This window comes from Talpa europaea, assembly GCF_964194135.1.
Source record: "Talpa europaea genome assembly, chromosome: 5".
Lineage (NCBI taxonomy): Eukaryota > Metazoa > Chordata > Mammalia > Eulipotyphla > Talpidae > Talpa > Talpa europaea.
In genome coordinates this window covers 4,131,819-4,145,105 of record NC_140071.1, presented here as the reverse complement: position 1 = coordinate 4,145,105, position 13,287 = coordinate 4,131,819, and the positions used below count along the sequence as shown (strand labels likewise).

Here is a 13,287-nt window from a genome sequence, read left to right as displayed (position 1 = left end):
CCAATAGTTAAGTAGCAGATATAATTATATGAACAAAATTAACATGTACCAAAAGGTAGAGTTTCAAATTATTTCAAATGTTTCTGATATGGTCCCAAAATAACTACTTGATTAACTAATTTGTCTCATAAGAAATATCTCTATGTAGGTCAGGATGAGATCACTTGAAAAAAAAAATCGACTCTTTGGAGAAGTTTTAAACCACTGGAAAAAAAAAATCTCATTTAAGGGCTGGAGTTGAATTATATGGTCATTTTATTTCTCAGAATTCAAAGCATAGATGGCTGGAATCATGTGCGTGTGATAATTCTAGGCTACTTGCAATAAATAATACATGTCATTTCTGCTCCAGCGAGGCTGTCACTTACTGCTCTAAATGACTTTGTGTGCAGGGCCCAGCTTGCTCTCCCAGAGTGCACTTCAGCTCAGTTCCAAACCTGAAGGGTCCTTCCAGTATCCAGCCAGCTACCATAGCAACCAGACCCTGGCCCTGGGTGAAGCGGCCCCAGCGCAGCTCCCTGCCCGCGCCACGCAAGCCCGGGGTGCCGGCCAGAGCTTCAGCCAGGTAGGTGTGGGGGGGCCCTCTGCCTTGCAGCTCCTGGTGCCAGGGGAATGGATGGGAGCAGGCTGGGGGCGGGCAGGAGCCCTGCCTTTCTTAAGCTGTCCCACACCTTCGGCAGGATGCTCTCCCTGCGGTGGACGAAATGCATGAGGAGAATCCTCCCAAGTGATGCTGAGCTGTCGCCAGCTTTCCCTTGGGCTGGCTGGCTCACGCCCCGGCCGGCTGTGTTTAGCTGTGTGAACCGGTGGGTTTGAGTCTCCTCACTCTTTGTCTTTGGGCTAGAAACAGGACAGGGTTTCTGAGTTTGCCTGCGCACCTGGAATATTTCTTCTTGAAAATAACAGCACAGAAGTGATTCTTGGGAGTTCGTCCAGGAAGGAACAGTGTGTTTGTGTGATGGCATTTCTGAGCTCTCCTGAAGATGGTTGGGAGTAGTTTAGTTACACTTTGTCAAGTTTGGTTGTGAAATGTGCCCTTAATTGTTTCTGTAAGGTGAGTGCTTGTTCTTGGAATGTCACTGCACAAATTTATTTGCTGCGTTAAAACCAGCTCTTGGTGCAAAGAAGTGACCACTGATCTGAAATATTTTTTCAAGAAGATTTAAACGCTGTAATAGCTCTATGAGTAGGTAGGTAGGCATAGATAGAGTGTAGATAAATATACCTAATATATTGGTTTTGGTATATTTAATTGACCTGCCAGAATTAATATATTGGAGGGCTATCTTATTGAAAACTAGTTTAAACTTTATTTCACCAACATATCGCCCTATTAATCTGTGTTTTTGCTCCCGAAGTGAAGACCCCCCCCCAAACCCATGAGCACCCTGCCCTTCTTTCTGCTGGCAAGCTTCATTTCATCCTTAGGGTTTACGGAGAGGTGCCTTTGCCAGGAACTCGGCCCAGGCCTGGCCACCCACCACCGGCTCTGGAACAACCCAACCGTCTCTGTCACCAACTTGTTACCATTCACCCAGTTGTCTTTCCCATTGAACCAAAAGCTACTTGAGGGCAGAGGCGTTTTCATGTTTTAATAGCAGCCCCTGGCCATCTACATGGCCTGGAGCAGTGCCGGTGAAGAGAGAGGAGTGAAAGGTGAGCCGAGACTTTTGTGCAGGGCGTGAGGTGCCCGTTTAAGGTAACCTGGACACACAGAAGTGTCAGCGGAAATGCCTCCGTGCACCGCAGCTGTTCAAGTGAAGTGAATGACCCAGCACTGTGGTACAAATGCAAGTGTCTCCTGCCAACAAGACCCTGAACAACCAGGACCTTGGAACTTTCACCTGTGATGCCAGGCTATAGGGTGCAGGGTCACGGGGGCAGGTGACCCGTTCCACTGGGCAGAGCCTTCCCTGATGGCTCCGTGTAGGACCAGGGTTCAGGGGACACCTCTTTGTGGGTGAAGGCAGGTGGGTGGAGCTTGAGGGCATGGGAGCTGAAGTCCTATGCGGGTCCACACACGCAGGGCTCCCCAGCACCCGTGATCTCTCACCTCCAGGATCTCAGCTCCCCCAAAGTGCTGGAAGCAGATGTGGACGGCTCTGTGAGCAAAGTCTAAACATAGTTGTGCATTTATTAGAAGAAAATATTCTGTGTGTACAAATGCACCTGTATGTGCTCTTATTATCTGCAGAAAATAATCCTCATCATTTCATTATAGATGAAGATTCTATCTTGCCTGAAATACTGAGGGAGGGAGTCACCTAGCCAACATCAGACTTTTAAAGCCAATTTTATTTTAAGATGAAATGGAAGCTATATGATTTCTTTTTTTACCCCTCAAAAGCATCCCTGCATTGAGAGGAACTATGTTTCTTTTTTCCACCTACACTGACTCTCTTTGACCTTGACGTGCTGATCATGGTGGATTACATTCGATTTTGAATTCTTTAGAAGCAAACAAGTGTCTCTTGACCCTGCTATTATCCTTATATCTGGCTGTTCTCCCAGGTCCGAGGGGCCACATTCAGAAATAAGGGATATTTTTTACTCAAATCAACCTACAAAAACTATGAATTTAGCTTTTATAGTTTCCTAGCACCTCTCAGACATGTACCTTATAAAATAGTAAAGTTGTCCCTTCTCTTATTTTTATCTTGAACTCAGTTATTACTCTTGCTTGGCTTTTTTCTTATCAATGTCAAAGGCCCCATCATTTGGGTTATAGACACTGACTCAACTGGAAATAAAGACCAGCATCCCCCTGGCTGAGCCTCAGGGAAAATGGAAATATTAGCACAAAACAAAAAATATATCAGCTTATCAAGGAGTTTGGGGGCATCTTGTAAGCCCATCTCACAAGTAGCTGGGCAGGGACCAGCTGTTAAATCAAGGGTTTTTTATAAGACCTAGGACAGCCCTCCCCTGGGCCCTCGGGACTCATCTCAGCTGTACACTCTGCTTCCTCCCCGCAGCCAGGCTGCGCAGCCCTCTGCATTTCATGTTTTATTAAGTTTCTTTAGACAACTGGTCTACATTTATAGATGAAAAGACTCCATCTCAACCATTTAGGGGAGTTCTCTTGCACCCACTGTGTCCCCACCAGTAAGAAGGGAGCAGAATCTTGACTGATTCAGCTCTCCCCATGGCCAGGAGTATGTTCTCTTGTCTTGACCGGTTCCTTCAAGTGCATGGATGGCCTGAGCCTGCTAAGGGGTCTGTGATGTAGACAAACAGTGGGGGTTCACACCCCGAGTTAAGTGTCTCCTGGAGGAGTTCGCGCTCACGTGGCTAATTGCCAGGGGTGAGACAGTCGGTGGCGCTCTAGACAGCAGGCCTGGGCTTCACATGAAAAGTCTGAATCAGAGAGTTGGGGGGGGAGCTGTGGAGTCATGGCGGGGGGTGCCGCACCCCCCGAGGAGCAAGGTGAGGCAGCTCTAAGTGGGCTCATCCCAGGCGGTGCTGAGGCTGGGGCAGAGGTTCCAGCACTTTCACTTCTCAGGCCTGAGGGCCTGATGCTGCCTGAACATTCAAGCCAAGGGCTGCTGGATTCGCTCTGTCGACACAGGCCAGGTGATGGGTGGCCGTCCTGTGATCTCCGCCCAGCCATCGGGGCCGCCATGTGGAGGGCAAGCTGCATGGACCTGACGGAGGAGAGGGGGGTGCTGTCTGGGCACTGGGGAGCTGGGCTGGTGTGTTCATGGAGCAGGAGGAGGCGAAAGCAACTGAAAGGGGCCCAGGAGACAGGGGGCGCTGGGAGACTAAGCTCACCATTCTGAGAATCCTGTCTTGGTTGGAGTGACTCGAGGTGCAGGCAGAGCACTAGGAGCAGGCAACCGCCACGGCCTGACCTGTGTCACCCATCATTGCAGGCTTCCCCCGCTATCCAAAAATAGAGTGATTTTTGAGTCTAGGAACATTAAAAAATGTTTTCCATACGAGTCAATGGTGACAGTGTTCCAGACTCCCAAAATAATCTGCAAATTCTACCAAATAGGAGCGGGCCACATAGCCGAGGAGCCTGCACGGCATCTGCTTCTTCCCATCAGGCCGCTTTGCCTCTGAGGCTGACCCATGCAAGGGAAGTCCCGAACCCCCAGTCAGTGGCTCAGGGGCCACCCGCTGCTCATCAGGCTCCAGCCTTATTCTTCATGCTTCCTCTGCAAAGGCTGTGGGCTAAGAGAAGGAAGCTGGCCCTTTGCAAGACTTTATCTTGCATCCAGTTTCCTATGAATTTTATGAAATGCTGAATAGCAAACCTCCCACCTAGAGGAGTGACTATAAACGTTGGTCTCACCTCATATGCAAACATGAAGCAGCCTCACCGAGGAGTCCGTCCCTCAGAGAAACAAAGCATGCTAGCAGCTTGGACGCAGCAGTTCTAGAGAGTGGCTCAGTGGTGCAGGACGCTCCTCCCGCTCCGGCAGATCCAGGAGCACGCGTGTCTCATTCCTGGGGAGGTGCCTGCCACCTGAGGGGGGTTAGGAAGGGGTTCTTGTCTAGAAATAAAACTTGATCTATAGCGGATGCTCTGGAAGAGGCATCAGCTTTTGGAGATGCAGCATGACAGCTTCTCTCTCATGTGGCCTGTTTCGTGCTGGACTCCGTGTCCTCAGTCTCCCTCACGTATGACACATCACTGTTATAAACATGCCTGCTGCTGTTTCTGCCAGAGCTTGGCGTGTTTGTAGAGCCCGGGACATTGCGTGTTGGTGCACTGGTGTCAGAGAGCTGTGAGGGCCAGAGCTGGGCACAGAGACCCCAGGGGCGAACAGGGAGACATCCCCAGCCAGGGCCTGTTTTTGCATCTTCCCTTAGAACGAGCTGTGACAGACGACTCACGGGTGCACTCAGGGGCTCGGCTGGGAAAGCCGTCTCTGTTGCGTGAGGCTCGCAGAGAGCAAAGTCACTATAATGCTGGGAAACACAGAGTTTCAGGGAGATGTGTTAGTGCAGAATGTGTACATAATGCAGCGTTTCAAGGAGAAATCATATCATTTTGCTTATTTTCCATGTCAGATTGGAAACTGTCAGCATATTGGATTTGTAGTTCTCGGGTGATTACCTCTTAGAAATCCCTGCTTGTCGCCGTCTTAAAATCTTCTCCTGCACTTGCTCTCGCCAGCATGAATGCAAGTCATCTGGCTCCGTCAGGGAGACACGCCCATCGCAGGCAGGGGGGTGTGTGTGACTGTAATTTCCTCTTCTGAGCAAATGTTTGCTTTATTCCAGGTGTGCTCGATGGGCCTCTGGCTGGAATAAAAGTTTCATGTACCATGTTTTTGACAAGTCTCTGGTTTTTCAGATGTTGCCACGAAGAGATCCCTCCTTATGTATTATTCTCTAAGATAAATTTATATAAGTCAGTTGTGTCATTGTTTCATCTTCCTTCTCTGTGTTCTTGCGTTGACTGAACACTGCAATGGCATGTGAAATGCTTTTCAGAATAATATGTATCACTAAGAACCCTAATCATAATTTTATTAAAGGAAGGTAGAGAGAAGGAGAAATCGGTTGGTGCCCAGGATGCAAAATCTGTATCTTTTTCACCCCATTTGGATTAGTGACTGAGCTGCAGTGAGAGAGACAATATGATTTATAAGATCGATCTCTCCCTCTCTCCCTCCCTCTCTCTCTACCTCAACTCATCCCTCTCTTTCTTCCATAATTTTGATACCTTCATGCAAAGAGAGAGTGAACGTGGTCTCCATTTTCATCTCCAGCATCGTAATTCTTGTGGCCTTTTTAATTGAGATGTTCTCATCTGAGAAAGGAATTCCTTCTTGGCACCTTGGTTTTTCAAATGCTTAAGCTTAATGAGCTCTGACTTTCAATGATCATGTGACATCACTGCCAGGTAAACCCAGTTTTTCTCGCCTGAGGTGAGCTCACCCAGAGGTGTGCTCCATGCAGAAGCTCTCTCTTCATTTATGCTTATTCTTAGTTTTTACCAAAACCAGCACTTCTCATGGGAATGAGTAGATGAGGGACTTGATGAATGTATTTGACTATTTCCAAAATTAGCCTTTCCACAGCACCAGGATTTTCTACCTTGGGAATTACGTTAAGGAGCTGCATTCCTTTAGAAGACAGTTTCAAGAGAGAACTGGGTAAGGCTGGGGGAGCACTGGTAGCAGAAAGCGAGTTCATCCCCGGGAGTAAGGTTGAGACAGGACTTGGTGGGGGATGGGCTTCCTTGATTGTACTTCATGATGGGGACAGTCCATCCTCTACCAAAATGAGACAGTGTGCACTTTGGAGTGGGTAGTTTCTTCTTGTTCTCAAGCTCTGAGAGTAAATGGCTTTGTCCATTTGCCTGTGCAATCTCAACGCCCTGTGCAAACTTATCCCAGCAAAGTTTACAGACTTTCCGATGTTTCAGTCAGCAGCACAGAGCAGGTGTTAATAATCATGTTACCAGATTGTTCCGTTTTAGAAATGGGTTTCTTCAAATATGTCATCTCAAAGACATGTCCTGCTTTTCAGTATTTTAAACTTTTCCACAAATCCTTCTCCTGACCCAGAGTTAGAGATTGTGCTGACAGCCTGACTAGTCTAAATGCTTCTTCCCACGCACTGTCCTGCCCATAAGCCATGGAGCCGCTTTATAAAATGTGGTGGGCCTCAGTGACCCCGCGGGCGCGGGGTCTGAAGTCACCATGCCGGCGACTCCAGCTGTCAAGGCTCTTTCTTGTTCACAGGCTGTAAACATGGCGGAGTTTTGTTTTGATTTTTTTTGAACTGCCAAATCCCTAAAGAATGAGGATCAAGTAAGTTTCCAAGTTCGGAGAATTTTTTCCCCTGCTCACTCCCATTCCTTTCCTATTACCCTGTCTACAGAAGACCACATGGCAGATCAGGAAACAGACGGGTTTCAAACCAATGCCACATTCTGGCCTAAGAGCACCATAGACACACAGGAAATCTCACTGTACCCCCTAAAAATGCACACAGAAACACAGGCAAGTGTGTGATCTAAAAAGTACAACTTAGTGTTTCTGAAATCTGACCCATCTGAAACTTAGATGTGAACTATTATGCAGATGAAGTATTTTATTTATAAGCATTTTAGTCAGCTAGGTGTATTGTTCATGTGTTTTGTTTTTTTTCTTTTTTACTTGAAGTCTAATGTACATAAAGCGTCCATATGAATATCAAGTTTCTTGTTGCTCTTGGTGAATTTCCCATCATGGGAAACAAGAAAGGAATGACATTTAATGTGCACTAAACTCTGCTTCTGGGAAGCTGTTTAATCAGAGAATCTACTTGGCAGTGGTCTCCTTCCTTGTTAATTTCACATAAAGGGCACCCCTATTTTGGAGGAGTGAGAAAGACAAAGTGGCCCTTTGGGTGGAGTCTGATCCAAAGAGCTGAGAGTGAAGACATTAAGAAGAATTATCCCTTTTGGTAATTCATACCATATCTAGGGCAGTATTGGGTTTCCATCTGCTCCAGCTATTTCTAAATTTTTTATGTCACAAATTTGTTAAGGGTCTCATCATCAACCAAAAATTTATTTCAATTCTCACTGCTTGTACACACACATATTTCTAAATATCCCCAGGGACTAAGGGTAAACTCATTGTTTATTTTTAAAGGTAACACTTTGGAATTCTAGCTCTGAAGCTGGATTTACACCTTGATAGTATTATATTTTTAAGGTGGAATTGAGCTTCCATGACAGTCAGGTAGAGATGAAACCCAAGGTGTGTTGAAATAGGCTTACATTATTTTTAATCCCTGCGAACTGTGCAGGAGACTGGAAGTACACAGAAGCCGAAAGTACCCTAAAGTGGCAAGAGTTGTTATATGAAATTACATAGTAGAACAAAATAGAAACCCAAGAATAAAAACAAACTCCCAAAAGATTACTTTTTTGTCAATTGATGCTAAAGAACGGATGTCTTTGTTCAGCCATGAAACCATTTCTAGGTCCTATTACTCCCTAGATAATCAGATTGGAGAACGCAGCCCTTGAATATTCACTGTCAAGTAAAGCAGAGCTTATAACAACTGTGCAGTCCTGCGAGGTTGCACCAGCCACACTTACTGTTTCAATTCAAATTGATTTAAGTTAAATATGTATTAAAATCCTGTGCACATTTCAAGCTTTCAAAAGGCCCGTGTCTAGTGGTGACCATATTGGGCAGTCTGTGTTTCCTATACGGAAAAATATCAATCTTAAAAGTGTGTTTAAATTTTTATTGTTTGTTTTACTTTATGCAAGAAAAATTTGCAAAATTCAGGGCCTTCCTGGTGGCGCAGGCGGTTGAGTGCGGCAGTTGAAGCTGTCCGCAGCCTCTGCAGTGCTGGTTCGATCCCCACCGGCCTTGGAGCAACCCACATGGAGAGCAGACCTCTCCTGTCTCGCCCGCTGCTCCCCTCAGCAGTGTGCTTCGGTTGGTCTGCCTGTTCTGTTCCCTGCTCTGTCTCTGATGAATCCTCTCACCCTCCCGTGCATCTGGCCTGTACCCCAGTTCTTGTATAAATAAATAAATCTTTAAAAAAAAAGAAAGAAAATTTTGCAAAATTTCATCAAGATCCTATAATATTTAAAAGATTTTCCAGTTGTTAAAATTTATCAAATACCTGGAGTTAATGTGGTATCTCTCAAAAGTTCTATAGATTTGAGGACAATTTAAGTGACAAGACAATAATAACTGAGCAGAGACTAGAAGTTTCAATGAATTAAAAGGAAAACAAAGGATTTGCAAAATGTACTCAAGGTTTTCCCAGTAGCCATGTCATTCTACTATTTAAATACTAGAATTCTAAAACATAATATTGTCTTGATTTATATTGATATATTTTAGTGTTTATTCAACTCAGAATTACCATATTTGGTAATAGCATCATTAATGTTGCATGAGGTTGTTAGTAATGTTATATAACCAATGCAAAACAAAACACAGTTGGTTTTGTTGTAGGGAGAGGGCTCTCCTTAGATGCCATGAGACTCTTTCTCCTTACTCTGCTCCTGTGGGAAGGGAAAGCGTTGACAGAAACCTGATAGAAGGCTTTTCTGTCACTTTCCAGCTGAATTTTGTGCAGCTGAATGTGGCTCCAGCCCCCATAGAACTTCAGAAGAAAAGTTTCAGGAGAGGAAAAATAATTTTACCTCTACTCTTCCATGTGGTTGGCTGAGCTACTCCCTGTAATAAAGTACAGATTAACAGGAGAAAAAAAAATAATTTCATATATACTGGGGTGCCAGTGATATGGAGCCAAATGCAGATCAGGAAATTCAGACTCCCATTCCATCCTGAGTCAGGGGAGGATGGGTTGGGGTGGCCAAGGGGCAGAGAGGAACTCACAGGACAAAGGAAGGCAGGTGTCTGAGAATTAGGTGATGGCCCGACCACATAGATGGTAAGTCAAGTAAAGGCTTACCTCTGGCACTAACCTTTTCTAGCCAGGCCCCCAATTCAAATTCATTTAGGTATTGAAGGAGGTAAATGTTTTTCTGGAATCTTCTGGGTCTTGACTGCAGTCAAAACAATCCACATAGCAAAGTGTCAAGTCTTGGGGAAGCTGATTCTGAACTTTCCAGCAAAGAAAGTAGGTCCCTGTCTGCAGTTTATCAGTGATTGTCATACCAGCAGTGCCTTCCTCCCTTCCAGAGACTGAGAGAAATGCAGACTCTCAGATCCACTCCTAACTTCTGGATCATATCCAAATGCCTTCTAGATCAGTGACTTACAGGCTTCGGGGACCGTCATGCTCACCTTGAAAATGTGTTAAAAGCTCCCTCCCAAGGCCCCGAGCATGCAGCCCGGCGGAGGTGGGTGAAGCTGACCAGTGCAGTCCTGATGGTGGCTGCTGGTACTGGGAAAAGCTGTGCTCGGGGCCGGGTGGGTCTCATCATCAGTTGCACGTTGGAATCACCTGATGAGATTCCAAAAGCCTCCCATGATGGATGTGGAATTGAATGACTGGGCTACAGCTTGAGTCCTGAGATTTTTTAAAATCTCTCCTTGCAATATAATATGCAGCCAGGTTTGGGAGGCCCAATCCATGCATTTCATGCTCAGAACTTTGACTGGGAGGAAGTCAAAATCGGAACTATGAGGAAACACCATGTCTCTGCATGAGGCTGGACTTTGTCTCCAGGGCTTGGGGGGACACATGGCTTTTACAGAGCTGCTCCATTGCCCTGCCCCCATGAAATCCCTCACTTGCAAAGCCCCGGGACAGGCCAGATCAACCATTCTTGCATTTACTCCACAAACATCCATGACAGCTCTGCTACACAGCCAGCCTTGTGCTGCTCACAGGAGACACATCATTGAATAAAATGGATCTTACATTTTACTCTCACTCCTACTGTTATGCTAAAAATGATTGCTCCTTGGTGTTAAGGAAACACCAGAAGTGGACAGTACTTACTGCCATAAGAACAGATTTTATTCAGTGAAAGCTACTGCAGTAGGGAAAAAAAAAAAAAAAGAGAGATCTAGCAAGCACTGGGCTCAGTTCCAAAGACAGCCAGGAAAAGTGGGGATGTCTAGCCGGGGACCAAGGGTGGGGGTCCTTAGCTGGAAAGTTACTCAAAGCAACATCAGATGAGGAGCGGTGGGCTGAACCCACCTAACAGGATCCTGGCTGAAGCTCGACTGGGTGACGGACATCTGGGGGATGTGGAACCCCATCACCTGTGGAGGGCAATCAGATGTGGGGCACAGGGATCCCGTTAAGCTGACTCAGCAGGATTCTTGCCAGAACTGAACCGTATAAAAGTGAAACCTGAAGGCCAAAGGTGAGGGCCCAGTGGAGGCGACAGCTCAGGGGTGCCTGAGTAGTTTGGTAACGGACCATCTTTGTCAGTGTATCAATTCCTTCTCCCAAATATATATACAAACACAAATATATATGTATATACACAGATATGCATAGTTACATACTGACTTTCATATATGCCCGTAGTGAAGTCTATGCATCCTGTATAAATAACTGCACATGCCTTGCACAGAAATTTTCTTTCAGTAAACTAAGGCCTTCTCCTTCCAGGCTGCTCTTAATAGAGGATTTTGTTCAATTAACTCCCTCACATCTTCACATGAGCCTGACATCCCAGATAAAATTTGGGATGCTGTGTGGGGGTGAGATGCCCAGTGTAACTTGCCAGTTGCCTTCCCAAACAGGTGGAGAGGCATAACTGCAACTTTTGATGAAGATCATCCGTTCTTTCTCCCCTGCCCCTGTCCTTCAACTCAGCTTCTCCCTTCTCGCCCCCCACAGTTACTCCCCCCCAGATTTACAAACCTTCCTTCCCAGCCCCAGACTGCCTGTGGGCCCCCCCCCCCCCCCCCGCCGCCCCCCATCCTACCTCAGTTTCACACCCACCCTGTTCTCAAAACCCTTTCTCCCCCTCGGGAAAGCCTGGAGGATCCAGCCCTCTGGCCAGGAGCAGTAGACAATGCGGTGTTTTCATGGGAATGCTAATTTGTCTCTGGACAAGATTCAAGAAAAGTGCTTTCCCCTCCAACTGTCTCCACCCCGACCCTTGTTGTCTTTTGTGTTCTTGTAAATAAATGAGAGGCGACTGGCTTTCACTTGGAAGGCCCAGCTGCAGGGGGCTCTCACAGCAAGCTCCAGGCTGAAGGTGGGGACACCAGCATGAAAATCTAGAAAAGGGAAGCCTTTTTAGTTGTTGTTTTTTACAATTACTCTGATTCCTCTAGAAGTGCTTTTAAAAAATTCTGAAAGGCCACGTTTATTTATTCAACTGAAGATGTCCCCCTCCTTCTAAGCTTTCTTGCGCCCCCCAAAAAAGAACAGACACAACAATAGCAGCAGAATAAACTCTGAGCGGTGCGCATATTCCCGATGTTCTCAGCTGGAAGCCGCTGGGCTTGGGGAGCTGAAACTTTAGCCAATGACATGACCTTGGGGCGGGCCGGGGCGCGGAGGGGCGCGGGCCGGGGGTGGGGCCGGGGGTGGGGGAATGGAATGCAGGAATTTCTCCTGGAAACCGCCCCAGAGCCCCTGATGGCCATTCGGACCGGGGCGCGCGCCCAGGGGGCGGCCTCTGGGCATCTCCAGGCGGCACCGGCCGCGCCCCGGCCTCTCTGACACTCAGCGGAGCCCGCGTCCCGGGCCGGGCGCCCCCGCCGGGTCTGCGCCTCCGCGGGGTTCGCGCCGGGTCGGGGCGCCGGGCGCGGGCGGGTCGTGGGGCGCCGCGTCTCGGGGCGCCGGCTGAGCGCGCGTGTCTCTCTCCCGCGCACAGGCCTCCACCAGCCGCGCCGGCCACCTGGCGGGGCCCGAGCCCGCCCCCCCGCCGCCGCCGCCGAGAGAGCCCTTCGCGCCCAGCCTGGGCAGCGCCTTCCACCTGCCCGACGCGCCCCCGGCCGGCGCCGCCGCGCTCTACTACTCCAGCTCCACGCTGCCCGCGCCGCCGCGCGGGGGCTCCCCGCTGGGCGCCGCGCAGGGGGGCTCGCCCACCAAGCTGCAGCGCGGCGGCTCGGCCCCCGAGGGGGCCGCCTACGCCGCGCCCCGCGGCTCCTCGCCCAAGCAGTCGCCCAGCCGCCTGGCCAAGTCCTACAGCACCAGCTCGCCCATCAACATCGTCGTGTCCTCGGCCGGCCTGTCCCCGATCCGCGTGACCTCGCCCCCCACCGTGCAGTCCACCCTCTCCTCGTCGCCCATCCACCAGCTGAGCTCCACCATCGGCACCTACGCCACCCTGTCGCCCACCAAGCGCCTGGTGCACGCGTCCGAGCCCTACGGCAAGCACTCGCAGGAGCTCTATGCCACGGCCACGCTCCAGAGGCCGGGCAGCCTGGCAGGTAAACGGCTCCGCCCCGGGGGGCACCTGGGCGCCGGGTGGGGTCCTGGAGGCACCTGGGCGCCGGTGGGGTCTTGGGGGCACCTGGACACGGGGTGGGGTCCTCAGGGGCACGTGGGGGCGGGGTGGGGTATTGGGAACACCTGGGAGCCAGGTGAGGTCTTGGGAGCACCTGGGGGCGGGGTGGGGTCTTGGGAGCACCTGGGGGCCAGGTGGGGTCTTGGGAGCACCTGGGGGCCCGGTGGGGTCTTGGGAACACCTGGGAGCCAGGTGAGGTCTTGGGAGCACCTGGGCACTGGTGGGGTCTTGGGGGCACCTGGGCACGGGGTGGGGTCCTCAGGGGCAAGTGGGGGCCGGGTGGGGTCTTGGGAGCACCTGGGAGCCAGGTGAGGTCTTGGGAGCACCTGGGGGCCGGGTGGGGTCTCTGGAGCACCTGGGGGCTGGGTGGGGTCTCTGGAGCACCTGGGGGCTGAATGGGGTCCTGGGGTGCACCTGGGAGCCCG

General features: G+C 49.4%; 1 protein-coding gene across 2 annotated transcripts in view; it reads left to right on the top strand.

The window, feature by feature from the left end:
- Positions 1–13,287, top strand: part of CTNND2 (catenin delta 2) — a gene marked incomplete at both ends in the record, with an annotated part of 698,753 nt that overhangs the window by 401,337 nt on the left and 284,129 nt on the right. For both annotated transcript variants that reach the window (XM_084233856.1, XM_084233855.1), the window contains 2 exons: positions 393–565; positions 12,227–12,785. In XM_084233856.1, the coding sequence (XP_084089982.1) occupies positions 393–565; positions 12,227–12,785 (732 nt within the window). The remainder of the gene's footprint in view (positions 1–392; positions 566–12,226; positions 12,786–13,287) is intronic.